Source organism: Lissotriton helveticus, chromosome 5_1 (genome assembly GCF_964261635.1).
Source record: "Lissotriton helveticus chromosome 5_1, aLisHel1.1, whole genome shotgun sequence".
Classification (NCBI taxonomy): domain Eukaryota; kingdom Metazoa; phylum Chordata; class Amphibia; order Caudata; family Salamandridae; genus Lissotriton; species Lissotriton helveticus.
In genome coordinates this window covers 452954005-452968687 of record NC_136065.1, presented here as the reverse complement: position 1 = coordinate 452968687, position 14683 = coordinate 452954005, and the positions used below count along the sequence as shown (strand labels likewise).

The window sequence follows — 14683 nt, the reverse complement described above, 5'->3', positions numbered from 1 at the left end:
TCCCTCAGAAGATTAGAGTTGAGGTTCTTCACTTTACACAACTCGTGGGCCAGTGCTGTGACGTGTACCTCACATCCCAAGGGGAAAGGACTATGTATCACCTCTTCATACCTCAGAAAGACAGCACGGGGGACCCGATATGAGATTCTGTGTGCCATGGCCTCCGAGAAGCGTGGTCCCGATGACGCTCCTCGCAATTTCTAGCGACTAGGGCCGAGCCTCGCAACTTCCTGGCCAAGACCCTGTTGGGACACTCCCACTCTCCTTAATTAAAAAAAATACAACGTGACTTGGTGACATTCCCGATTTTGGGCACACACCCTTCTCATGTTTTGCACCGGGAATGCATAATACGGGACACAGCCCTTAAAAACTCCATCGGCAAGCAGCCACAGATGGTCCGCGGGGTCCTGACCAATCGGCCTCTGCTTTCTAGGGAGGAGGGCTCGACATAGGGCGAGGAGTCAGGACACCCCCAAGGGTGACATCATAGCATATGGTACCTCCCCACATCCCTCCTTTTACCAGGCACCCCCTCCTTTCTCTCCCTCCTTCCTCCCGTCTTCTACCCCCTCCCATTTTCCTCATCTCTTCCTTCCCCTCCTCCTCCTATCCCCCTCATCCCTTTCCGCTGTGCGGGATCCGGTGCTTCTGCTCCGGGTCTCACTGCCTGTCCCGGGCGGAGGAGGATGGCGGGTCCCGGCAGGCGAAGGTTGCAGAGTCCCGGCGCCGCTGCTGTCGCCTTGTGCCTCCTGCTGCTGGTCGCATCTGTGCCCCCGAGTTGCGAGCAGAGCGCGGAGGACCCCGGGGGGAGACCCGAGGAGGAGGGCGGGGTGCCCGAGACCTCATGCACGGGGGCCTTCGACCTCTACTTTGTCCTGGACAAGTGAGTCTCGCCCGGGATAGTGCGCGTGAGACTGTGTGAGGATAATACGCCTAGGAGAAGAAGAGGGGTCAGAGGAGCAGCCGGGACTGGGATGGGAGGCGAGACAAGCGGGTTATGCACGGTAGCTGTGTCAGGGAGAGCTCAGTGAGTTAATATATCATGGGAACTCTAACCGGGCAAAACATGGTTGATCAAGGACCGGCAGATCTGACAGCCATTGGGCAGAGCGGAGCTGCTAAACGGGACACAGAGGAGTCTAGGGAGGGGGTGGGGGCACAGTCTGAAGAGTTAAGGGGCCAATGCAACAGGATACATAAAGACTGAGATATATATATATATATATATATCCGGTTACCTAATGAGGAGCCAGAGAATACCGTTAGTTAAACGGGGTTGAGATAAAGAGCAAAGTATGGAAAGGGACTTCGCGAGTTAAGTTGTACGGGCGAGCTCTCGAGGAACAAAGAACTGTCAGAGAATCTGGGAAGAGGTAGGGGGGCTGGAGTATGAGGCAAGGTATGAGGCAACAAAGGTGGGCTGCGCCTTGGGGTTACTTAAAAAGATCTGCGAGAATAACACGCATGGGAAGCCACAAAGAGCCGAGGTGGCTAAACACTTGTGAAATAATTCAGTTATAACATATCTAACTTCATGTAGCTACCACACCTGCCATTGTTCTTGCGTTTTGTTTGATGTTTTGAACAGCCGCTCTGTTCCGAGGGCTGCCGCTCCCTCAACAAATGCAAATGTCTGAAAAGTGAGGAGAAATATAGGGGCAATGAGATATCAGGTTAGCTAAACCACACTAAGACATGAGAGAACTGGATGAGTAAGTAGACGGGGCGGTGCGATTATTTTAGAGTCTCGGGGTATTTCCGCTTTAATATGGGTTAAACTTTGTGTAACCCCTGTGGCAGATGAAGGGGGCTGCAATAGTTGCACAGACGAGAGAGAGTTACTTAAGTTGGCCGAGCCATTGGGGAGCTATATGGCATTTTAAATTGCATACTCACAAGTGGGCTGCATGTTGGGGTTATCCAGGGTGGTGACACATGATATAGGATTACATCAAGTGAGCAAGGATACTTTTTTTAGCCAAAGGGAAACCAAAGAGGGGTTAGCCGGGGGGGGGGGGGGGGAGTGGGAGGTATGAGGTTAGCTAAGAGGGACTGGATTTAGCAAAGAAAGAATGGCTGAAGTCTAGAGTTATCCTTGTTAGAAGATATGTGATATCAGACATGTTTGATTGAGATGGAAAGTTTGTTGGGGTGAGTAGAGATGTAAAATATGGGTATAACCTAGGGTTACCTGTGGTAAAAGTGATATATGACTTTAAAATACTTGAGGTTAGATCATATGGGGTTTAAGTAAAGTATTGAAATATGGGGTTAGCTGCAAGAGAAGAGCAGTGCCTATGAAGGTTTGTGGGATGGAGTTACTGCATATCAAAGGGTTTGAAAGCCTGGGTTCCAATATGGAGTCATTCAATAGGAACGACTGAGATTGGAAGTTTTTGTAACACAAGCTCCGATATGAGGTTATTCCAGGATTTTGGTTGTTGAAGGCGACCAGAGAAGTGGGCTAACAAATAATAATATATATTCTATTAAGTAATGTAGCTTGGAGTCTGGAGCTAGCAAACATGGTTGGAGATTGACCTATGTCTTGGAGGATGATGGAGGATTTAGTTAAAGAGGTCCAGCAACTCGTTAGCACTGGGACAGTCTGGATTCGGAGGTTAGCTACCTGAGCTGTGATTTTGCAGGACCTAAGAAAGAAGTTGAATCATGCAAGTAGTATAGGAATGATAGATGGAGTTGCTTATTGGGGGAGGATGTCATCTAAGGGCTCGGATATGAGGTCAAACAATTGCAATAGGATGTATTGATTAATCATAGGGGCACTAGATACAGTGTGAAAGCAAGAGTGCAGCGATATTGGTAGGCTGCAGCTGAAGTTAATATATGTTTAAACAATTGTTGAGCTGAGAAAGGAAGTTAATCAAGGGATTTAAATATGGCTTTAAGTAAGGTCGTTATTGTATGGGATTAGTTAATGCTTGTGTTACAATGAGGTTAGTTAAAAAAAGCTAATACATGGAATTATCTAGGTCTAGGGTATTTGAGAAGGCTGACGTATCACGCTAGTGAAAACGGCTGAATTACAGGGTAAGCCAGGAGTTGGCTGAAAAATGGGATTGCTTAACATGGTGTTATTCGGTTGACTAGAAGTGGACATGTGTGTAGCTAGGGTAAAACTCCAATTGGAACTAAGTAAGGTGGGTTGAGATAGTACTAGATGAGGAACATGTGAAGAATTGCATGATTTCAAGTTAAGTGAACTACCGGGTTAATTCAGGGGTAAAAACATTGGCAGCTAAGAAAGAATGGAACTTCACACTAGCAAGCAAGAAGCTTAAATAATGTTAGCTGACGTTGGCCAATATGTGAGTTTCTTAGAGTGGTATAAAATATAAGATTATCGAAAAGCAGGTACTGGCAACCGGGGTTAGCAAAATGTTGCTGGCTTATAATATTAACTGAAGTGAAGTTCAATATTAGTGTTAGCTACTTGTGCGGTTGGTACAACCATCTGCCTTTGTTTCAACCAAAGGCAGCAGAAGAGGCTCTATTGTAGGACCCAGACACCAGAGACAACCCCTCTAACCCTCTGACGACAGCATAGCCATGAAGTCACTCACTCTCCAGGAGGGGTGCAGCAATGGGGTGAGAACTAGGTTTACCTGAGTGGATGGTATGGGGGTGTTTAAATGGAAGAGCGACTGTCATTTATCAAGTTAGCTATGGAATTTACTAAGGAGATACATAAATCTAGACTGTTAAATTGGAGGCACTGCTATGACAACACCACTACTCTGAAATTGATTTAGATCATCTAGGCTTGAGATATCTATCTATCTATCTATCTATCTATCTATCTATCTATCTATCTATCTATCTATCTATCTATCTATCTATCTATCTATCTATCTATCTATCTATCCATCCATCCATCCATCCATCCATCCATCCATCCATCCATCCATCCATCCATCCATCCATCCATCCATCCATCCATCCATCCATCCATCCATCCATCCATCCATCCATCCATCCATCCATCCATCTATGGGGATATATTATGGTTAGAAGCAAAGGGTGAAACATGGTGAAGCAGATGTTACTTAGGTAAAGCACTCATTAACAGACAAGATACAGGCTATGCTTGAGGTGTGCATCATGAAGATGTATGCTGAAGAAATGAGGTGAAGACCTGCCTAGCTAAGGTATGGGCTTAACCAAGTGAAGGCTGAGCTATGGGCTACGTGCAGCTTTTTGATAAGCGAGGCTCATTATGTGATCAGAGGTATCTGGCTATATCAGGTGGTACTAGATATAAATGAGTTATCAAATGGCAGGTTAGTTTAAAGGATAGGTAAAGCAGTGTTCTAGAGGCAAAACTTAAGGAACATATAATAGGACACATAACAAGGTCGGGATATGGGTATGCCTAATGTGGGTGGGGTGGTTTCAATTGTGTTTTATTTTAATTTTGAAGCAATGTTTGACTTTATTTCTGTGTGCAATCTTGCAACTTTTCTTAATGTCGGAGAGACATTTTACCTGTGGTTCATGATTTATTTTTTAGTATATTATGCATTCCACTACACCTTTCTGTTATACACATCCGTGTCAGGCTCAGGTTTTAGGAAAGTATTAAAATATGTTTCTGAATCACAAACAAAATAATCAGGCCTATCAGAGGGTAGACAAGGTGGGATACAAGTATCATGTCTATTTCCCGGGTGCCCAAGGTGGATCCTATAATTCTTTGCTGAGTTACTCTCTGTCTGTTGCTTATTGGTCCAACTGATGTTGTGCCATGTGGAACAGTGAACATCGAAGGCCTTCTGGGCAAGATCACTAATTCAGAGATATTGTTCTTTCTACGCCTGTCTGTGGCTGTGTTTTTCTTTTAGTGGGATCGAGATTTGAGTACCTCGGTGTCTAAAGTTAGTGTTTGTGGTGACACCTCTCTGAGAAAATTGGGATATATAGAGTCTAGTTGAAATCAGAAATTTTGCAATCAACTGACTAAGCCTGGTACAGGGCACACCAGTTAAAACAGGCATACTCAATCAACTATGTAACACTTTGGTTACAATACGGATTAGAAGTTATATTTTCTGAAAGTGACTCTGAGAAGGAATGGCAAATGGTATAGCAGTATAGAAAATAATATAACACATGCATTTTGTCCTGGAGTGAAGAAGTAGGTAAACTTTGTGCAGGAGAATCAAATAGTTTAAAATCTAACCCAAATAGTTTATTTTTGATCTGGGCTTGAGGGAGGATGTCAGTATCTGCAACTAAGACCATAGGTATCACTGTCATCAATGCAACAGATGAGATGTTATAACAAAGTCAGCAGATCTGGAATGGCTCTTTAGGTAAAAAAAATAGTCTAGAATGGAAATGGTGTCCCTCATTGATAGAATCTCCAGAAATCTGGAAAATAAAATGGGATAGGCATCCTTCAGTAAAACTGTCCCAAATGTGATGCATCTGTCCCTGAGATGATATTCCCTCAGTAATGACTGATTAATTCTGTTGCAAAAAGATTTGAAGTTCACACAATATGATTTAATGTTGCACATCATGATAGTTTCTGAGGCGATTAATGTGACAAGGAGCAATCCCTCGGGCACTTTATTTCTCTACTAACCCCTGTTTCTAAAAGTAGGTAAAACGGTTATCAATTACTTACTTTCAGGTTGGGGGCTGCGAGAAATGCTTAATATTTCCAGCACTTAGAAATGGCAGAAAGGTGGTATGAAGTGCTCTATTAAAAACAAGTCATCTAATATAATTTTTACCCAGTGGGTTAGATGAAGCATTTTTTGTCTATGTAAGTAGCAATTAAAGGTGAATCAATTTTAATTATACATCTTGGAATACTGCAAGACTCAAAACAAAATTAGGTATGTTTTTGTTATAATGAATAACCAGGGAGGGGTGTTGATTTATGCACTAAATGTACATGATCATCAGCACTTCTCGAAGCGCAGTTTTGTTGTTGGTATTTTCCATGTAGACTTGAGTAGATTTCAAAATCTTCTTAGACTAATATCTGGATAAAAACCTCTGGCAAAGACCATCTATAATATATCTATAATGTTCTCTTTGATGTCTAATCTCTCTTCAGTGGATCCGTGGCTAGCAGTACATAGATAAGATTGGGAAAAATGATTGTAGGCAAATCCGCTTAAGCAGGTCTTATGTGGTGATATTAATTTAGCATTACTTAGCGTTTGTCCCAGTCTGATTGTAGATGCACCCAGCATTATAGTTTAATATCCTTCCCCTACAGGTTCACTTTCAAATCCTGGCAAATCACCTCAAATTAAGAAATGGGATTTTAAAAATGAGACAATATGGATACCTTAGAAACAAATTGTCCTGTCACTTAAATTAATAGGATGGACCTTTCCCAACATGTACCTTGGGGGGCACTTGAACAGTCAAGCTACTTTTTGGAAGCGGGGGAAGGGAAGATTAAATATGCATCAAAATGTTTGACTAGCTCTGCATAGATATTGTGTTGTTTCTATTGAACAGTTTAAATGAGATTTTTACAGTCTTAGAAGGAGTTTGAGTTGCAGGTTTCAGGATAATTTATCAGGTATCCAAGTCACACTTGAAAATATACGTGGTCGCAGCGGCTTTATGAAACATTTACCAGTGTGTTCTTATTCCTTCCCGATGGGGAGGTTTCTTGAAGGAATGCAAATTCAGGAGGTTTTTAACAAATGATGTAAGGGCGCAAATCCATGCCTGCCAACTTTTGGCTGTTTAGAGAGTCTTGGCTGTTTTTACCAAAAGCAGGCCCAGACATTTATTTGAGGAACTCAAAAATAGAAGCAGATACCATTGACGTTATTTTTATAGAGCTTATCAGAAATGCAAAACATTACTACAACACTTAAGTATGGACTTCTTTACTATAAAGAGAGCCATAATGCATGGATGCCTGTAGTGATTGTAAGAATGTCTATAACATGTGTCCTTTGACTCATTTGTTGCAGCAGTTCTACATTTAAAAAAAAGTATTTGCAATTAAATAGGTCTCGCATTTACTAGAATTTGAGCTATTGGCATTGTAAATGACAATGCCTTTTATTTATGAGTTTAAAAAAAAAACAGGTAACTAAAAGGCATTGTCATTTACAGTGCCAATAGCTTGAACTCTCGAAAATGCGAGACCTAATGCATTTTAGGAGAGAGCGTGTCCTGCCTTTTCCTGCCGGCAAGAACAGGCAAGACAAAGCTCTTTGAGAAAATAGTGTTTGGAGGCTGTAATTAAAGTCTACCGAGCAACAACACACGTAACAGGGGGTGTCCTCATGGCAGGTTACAAAATGGGAAAATATGGTACTAAGGAGGTACTGCTAAGCTTATTTACTAATGAAAAGCCACAGTTTACAATGGACAATGACACAAGCCAATGAAAATAATGGGCGGGGAGTGGGCGGAGCTTTATGTGCATACCTTAATACAGCATACCTTGCAGAGCAACGCATGCGCTGCCTTGGCTCGACCTAAAAATGCTGTAGTTACACCACTACTCTTCTGCAGTAATGTATTATTACAGTGCCTGCTGATAGCAGACAAAGTGAAAAGCAGAACCTATCGGTTTCAGTAGTGTTATCACTGCCTAAGTGATCTTGAAATCTAGCAACCAAAAATGTGAATACAATTATAAGTATGCATTGACAAAGACAATAAAGTTGGCATTTATGTAGTGGAAAACGTGATGCCCTGGCGCAAGTGTTGGAACACCCGCATAGGAAGTGCTGCTAGGAGCCCAGCAGCACTTCCTGGCTGGCCAGGTCTGCTGGGAGCCACAGAAGGTCTTTAGTGAAAAACAGGGCATGGATTGGCGGAGGCCGAGAGGCATATTCTTGCTACCTGCATATGTAGCACATGTGGAAATGAGTAGAGAGAAGGCGACTGCAGGGGTTCAGCTCTCGCCTCTTCCTTCCTTTGACAAAGTGAGCAGGGAAGGCTATCATTTTCTCAATCCAATTCCCTAATGGATCAGTCTCATGGTGTGTGGGGCAGAACAGGGCACAGACCGGAGTAGGGATGAGAGCACTAGGGTCTGAGTGTGGGATAGCACAGGAGGGTGACAGACAAGGCAGAAAGGAGAGGGGACAGAGTCAGGGCCGGAATGGGAACCAAAACCGGCCCTGGAAAAGTGCTCGGACGGCCCCCCCACCCCCCAGGGGGGGAATGGGGGTGCGACCGCGCTCTTTGCCAGGGCAGGTTTTCGCCAGATTTTGTTACAGGGCCGTTTTTGCAGCAACGCTGCAAAAACGGCCCTGTAACAAAAAACGGCCCCCAGTGGCACAAAACCGGCCCCCACCCTTGCGGCGCACCAGGGGATTGCCCGGTGCCCACAATGGCCAGTCGGGGCCTGGACAGAGTGACAGTCAACTCTGAGCCAGCAAGCTTAATCCAACCACCCACCCACCCACACACAGTCTCGAAACAGTATAAGAACTTATTTTGGAAGAATTGCTGGATCTCTCTTCCTAGGTGATGCAGATGGAGCTTCAGCAAATACTAGGCAGCAATTTGTAGAAAGTGTATGGGCCTCATTTATGAGAACTGTTGCATTGGTGCGTGAAAACAGCGATGCAACAGTTTTCACTGCACTCTCCTTGCAACATGATGGATGCACCGTATTTACTGTATGGCGCTCCATGCCGCAAGGAGTTATAGATACGTCAGTACTACTGACGTTTCTGTAGGCACAGATGTGACACATTGCTGGGGTGTGTCTGAAAACAGACACAACTCCACCAATGTGTCCTTTCACACAGGGCCAGCCCCATGAGAATGTGCCTGCATCAGTGTTACGCCTGTTGTGAGTCAGGCATAAGGTTTTGACGCAGTGACGTCCTAGAACTGGTGCAGTGAAATCTAATAGATTTAACTGTGACATTTCTACGAGGCTTTTTTTTGCAGTGGAACGCCCACCCTGCATACATTATATCTGACACATGTATGTATAATGTAGTGCAGGGCTTTACAAAGTGACACATCTGCTAAGATGGGTCACTATGTAAATAGGGCTCAACGTGGCACTTTTTTAACACCGCCGGTGTGTCACAAAAAGTAACGCAACGGCGGCATAAAAGTGTCACAGGGCCTCATAAATAAGGCCCTAAATATTTAGCACCTATGTCACCTTCTGTTAAATGAATATCATAGTCAGACTATCGTCTGACATATTGTTTTTTTTTTTTTATTCAAATCTTTTTTATTGAAGAATAAGAAAAAGAAGACAATACAATAAGGTTCGTACACAGAGATGAGATCAAAATAGCTGGTCGGCAGTAATACAAAATTGAAAAAACTAACGAAAATACAATTGCTCGATAATGCTTGATGTAAGTACAACATATGCAGAAATAAATAAAGACATAAAAGAAGTAACTTATAATTGTACAGTTACATGCAAGTCCAATCCGACTGTAGGAGGTCAAGTTCACGAGGTAGCAAAAACACAATATTGCCCCAAAGATATACATCATCACCTCGAGGATATGCATCAGTGCCATCACAGCGGATCAAAGTGAAATGAAGACCTATCGAGTGATTTCCAGAGATTCTTGTTAGAGGATCGCCCGGTAGAGGAGTGCAGTGCCGGGTTATCCGCTCCTCTCAGGAAGGAGAGCCAATCTTGCCAAATCTTAAAATGGACCTTAGTGGTATTTTTCCATTTACACAAGACCACCTTGCATGCTAGAGTGAGCATCAGGTCTAAGAGCTGGCGGTCCTGTGCATTAGGTAAATTTGGCTCAAGAGCCCCCAATATGACATATATGAATTCCCTCATCGGTTGCATTTTAAAAACATGTTGAATGCAGTCCAAGATTTTCCCCCAATAGGTTTGTAGGCTGGGGCAGTAAAAGAGCATATGGGCTAGATCACCAGTCCCAGTCAGGCAGTTCCAACACAGGGGGGTGTCTCTCAGGTGGCACTTAAAGAGTCTATCTGGGGTCCAGAATGTTCTATTTAGTAACATGTATTTTGTCTGGGTGAGGATAGGCGATATTTTGTTGGAGAAAGCAGTTCTGTGTATTGTATCCCAGTCAATCGCAATACCCGTAGAATTGGGCTCTGACTCCCATCTGAGTTCTACCTGCCTGTGTGTTTTCCTGGGCATAGGAAGGAGTAACTTATACACTTTGGAGACAAAGTGGCCAGCCGCCAGGAGACGCGGTAGGTGGGACATGAGCCAGGGTGTATGGGGATTGAGGTCACGCGTTGAAATGATGGCTTTCAATTTCAGGAATTCATAGAAGGCCATGGGAGGTAGGTCATTTGTTTTTTGCAGTGAGGAGAAAGGGAGGGGTTGTAGCCCATCATACAGGTCAGACACCATATTAATGCCCTTCTCGGACCAGGATTCCAGGTAAAGGGGTTTTCCTTCACGTTTAAAGTAGGGGTTCCTCCATAAGGCTACGAACGTGGATTTTCTCATTTTTAAATTAGATTTGTGGGCTTGGTCTAGTCTTAATAGAGCACGCCTAGTGTTCATTAAAATGTATTTGGAGTGGAGCAGGTGAGATAGATCCATGGTCAGTAGGGCCGATAAAGGTGAGTGTTTGATAATAGATTGTTCAATATTTATCCACAATGGAATGTAAGCTGGGGTGTCGACCAGCCATTGTGCCCCTTGTTTGCAGAGAAATGCTGTTTGGTAGTTCCTGAAAGAGGGAAGACCCAGACCGCCTTTTTCTTTTGCTAATTGTAGCTTCTTCAGTGATATTCTGGCTTTCTTACCCTGCCATAGAAAGCCACCAAACAGTTTGTCCACTCTGGAAATGAAGTCATCAGTGAATGGCATAGGCAACATGCTGGCCAAGTAATTCACCAATGGGGTGATCATCATCTTAAGCGTTTCTGACCTTCCCCACCAGGAAAGAAACTTGGGTGACCATCCATCCAATAAAGTGGAGATCTTCTTTAGGGTTGATGCTTCATTGATTTTAAGCGTGATATTAGATCTTTATCAAAATCTAAGCCTAGATATTTAAAGCAGTGTGGCTGCCAAGTAAGACCCGAGTTACCAAGGATATCTTTACCTCCTATGTTATTGAGTAATTTGACCTCCGTTTTATCCTTATTTAATTTGTAACCCGATACTCGGGAAAATTCCTCGATGGATGTCATAAGCGCTGGTATGGCTTCATCTGCCCTTATCGTCTGACATATTGTATCCTAAATATTGTTTAGAAACATTTTGCCGCATTGGCATTAGTACTAAACAATATACACCCAATGGAATGAAGATTTAAAACAAAATATAGGATATAATGGAAGCAAGGATGCACTAAGCGTCCAATGTCTATTGGCAAGCACATTGGAAATATTCGGCCATGGAGGGCCAAATTATGCATCAGGGTTGACTTCATTATGTCGCGAGCAAAAGGAAATTATGTGGCATAATGTTGCATATTTTTGGGCAGTTTTATTCACTGTTGTGTCATTTTAACACACATTGATACTGTCAGAGCAAACGTTTCACTTCATAACTTCTAGTTTATAACCTGAGTATAGTAATCCACAACTTCAAGGTGACCAGTTAATCTTCGCAAATGGTCTGCAACTGTGCGGCACAACGCATGGCACTAGTTGTAGTAACTTTTGAGCTAAATGCGTTTTTTAAATGATGTTTGCATACTTTGCTGCATTTTGTGAACTGTACAGCATGCTCAGTAAATCCACATTTATGTGGCAAAAGTTGCTGCTGAATTGCCTAATTATGCTTGATAAATACAATTTAATACAAAAGCGTTGGTACACTCTCTGTAGCCATGCAGGAGCTATACCACAGACAAACCCTGAGCAAAATTGTGAATTTACAGTGTCTTATTTAAAAATGAAAGCCATCTGCTGTTTATGTCTTATTTGGAATTCAAGGTGATTTGGAATAAAATTGAAATTGGTTTCTGGTTGTGTCCATACTAAATTCAAACTGCTGGACAGTCGGAGACTCCAGATTTCTCCACTCACAACATCTGGTACAATGAACATTTGGACTGTTGTTTATGGATTGCCAAATTTGTTTATACAAGAGGAAGCTCTGACACATTCAGCATGCGTGGGTTCCTGTAAATGAAGTCATCTCTAATTATACTGCCCGCTCTCTGGTGCTACTTTTGCCGACTGCGTCCTGTTAGTTAGTGTCTCCTGTTTTGGCCTCCACGGTAGATCAATAATTGGTGTTCGGAGAGCTGGGATAGGTTATGCGAGGCGCTAGCATGAATGTCAGTTTGTTGATGTTGTTTATTTCAGCCTGGTCCTGCCTGGTGAATGTGCTGAATCTGCAGACTTCAGAACTGCAGGGCCACAGTGAGAGATATGTCCCATGTAGTGACCGGCTGGTCACTGTTCTAGTGTTTCTCTGTTAATGTAATTGCCAGCCACTCCCCGAGGGCTGGCTTATAATATCACCACACACCCATCCATCACAGGTGTCACAGCACATGAGACCCTGTCAATAAAAGGGGAGGGGCGCATGTGCCCTGGACCCGTTCCAGACACCAATCTGAGTCTGTGGCGTCACTATTACTGTATGGGGGCCTGGCGCTCCGACTCTTTACATCCCCGTCGAAAACCGAAAGAGTTAGGTCTTGTTCTGAGTCCTTCTTTAAGCTTGGGCAGTCATTACACACCTGATATATTGTTTTAATTAATGAACAAGCATTGACAAACAAAACCAATAGATCTCCCTTTCAATGTCTTTACTATACTTATTGGCTTTGCCAATGCTTTTTCCCAATGCTATACAGCGTCAGCAAATAAAAACAAGCATTGACAAAGCCAATAGGTCTTGCCTATGCAAGAGCTATTGGCTTGGGCAATGTGTTTTAGCAATTATGTACACCAGTGTGGCTGCGGTTCATCATGGCTAAACGTTTGTGGCGTGGAGTGAGGTGGAGTAGATTGGAGTGGGGTAGATTGGGGTAGAGTGGAATGGAGTAGATTGGGGAAAAGTGGAGTGGGGTAGGTTGGCGTAGAGTGGCGTAGGGGTAGAATGGATTGGGGTGGATTGCAGTTGTGGTCCGTCCACTGAAAAAGTGGCGGTGGGCCAGAGGAAGAAGACCTGAACACCACTGCCGCCCACCACATTGCACTCTTCAAGTCTTCTTCTAGGCACAGGCTCCCAGACTTCACTGCTGCCAATCCTGATGCTGCATGAAAGCAGCATGAGGATTGGCCTGAGTGCTGGCAACTTGTGCTCCCAGTCTGACTGAGAGCCTGTGCCTGCTCTCTCCAGCCCCAGCAATGCAGCAGGGGCTGGAGAGAGCTTCAGTGCGCATGATGGTTTTCCCGGCTTGAGACAGCATGCCAAACCTTCATGCGCACTGTAACAGTGCCCACCATTCCCCCACCAGCAGTGTCAACCCCCTGGACCCATCCTCAATACTCGTCAGAGTCCTGGGGGCGGGTCCAGGGGGATTAAAATAAAACAATTATAAAAAGGGTTTAAAACCCATTTTATTATCACTTTATTTGAGGGTGGTGGCAGGAGGTGTAGCGCTCCTCCGTCCCGATGGAGGAGCCGCCGCTGGTAGATTGGAGTAGGGCAGATTTGAGGTGGGTAGATTGAAGTGGGGAGTTGGGTAGATTGGGAAAGAATGGAGTGGGGTGGATTTGGGTAGATTGAAGTGGAATGCTGTAGCGCCAGGACACCGGCTGGCAACAGTGCGCTTTACAAGTATACACATTACATTACATTACATTAGAATGGAGTGGAGTCGGGTAGATTGGAGTGGAGTGGAGTAGATTAAAGAGGGATAGATTGGGTGGATTATAGTAGGATAGAATTGAATAGAGGGGATAATTTGGGGTAGGGTAGATTGGGGTGGTTTAAGGTGGAGTGCGGTAGTTTGGAGTGGAGTAGATTGGAGTGGAGTTGGATAGAGATAGGTTGGGGTAGATTGGTGTGGATTAGATTGGAGTGGAGTAGATTGGGGTAGATTGGAGTGGGGCAGATTGGATGGGGTAGATTGGAGTAGGGTAGTTTGAGGTGGTGTGTGGAAGGGTAGATTGGAGTGGGATGGAGTGTGGTAGATTGGGGTGGAGTGGGTTAAATTGGACTAGAGTGGGGTAGATTTGGTTGGCATGTGGTAGATTGGAGTGAAGTAGAGTGGGGTAGATTTGTTAGAGCAGAATGGAGTGTGGTATATTAAGGTAGAATGGAGTAGGGTAGATTTGGTGGGTTGGAGTGGGGTAGAATGAGTGGAGTAGATTGGGGTAGAGTGGAGTGGTGTAGATTGGAGTCGAGTGGGATAGAGTGGAGTTGGATAGACTGGAGTTGAGTTGAGATTGGAGTGGAGTGAGCTAAATTAGGGAAGAGTGGAGGTAGGGGGCTAGATTAGGGTGGAGTGGGGTAGATTGGGTGAATTAGAGTAGGGTAGATTGGAATGGAGTGGGGTGGGTTGGAGTGGGTAGATTGAAGAGGGATGATTGGAGTGCGATTGTTTGGAGTGGGGTAGATTGGAGTGGGTTGGATTGGAGTGGGGAAGATTGTAGTGGGATGGAGTGGGCTAGAGTGCAGTGTGGTATATTGGATGGGGTAGATTGGAGTAGGGTAGTTTGAGGTGGTGTGTGGAAGGGTAGATTGGAGTGGGATGGAGTGTGGTAGATTGGGGTGGAGTGGGTTAAATTGGACTGGAGTGGGGTAGATTTGGTTGGCATGTGGTAGATTGGAGTGAAG

At 44.1% G+C, this 14683-nt stretch overlaps 1 protein-coding gene across 1 annotated transcript in view; it reads left to right on the top strand.

Annotated features, from left to right (window-relative positions):
* Nucleotides 1-595: 595 nt before the first annotated feature.
* ANTXRL (ANTXR like) overlaps nucleotides 596-14683 on the top strand; it is a 339738-nt gene continuing 325650 nt past the window's right edge. The window contains exon 1 of the mRNA XM_078642693.1: nucleotides 596-886. Within this exon, the coding sequence (XP_078498819.1) occupies nucleotides 690-886 (197 nt within the window). The 5' untranslated portion in view covers nucleotides 596-689. The remainder of the gene's footprint in view (nucleotides 887-14683) is intronic.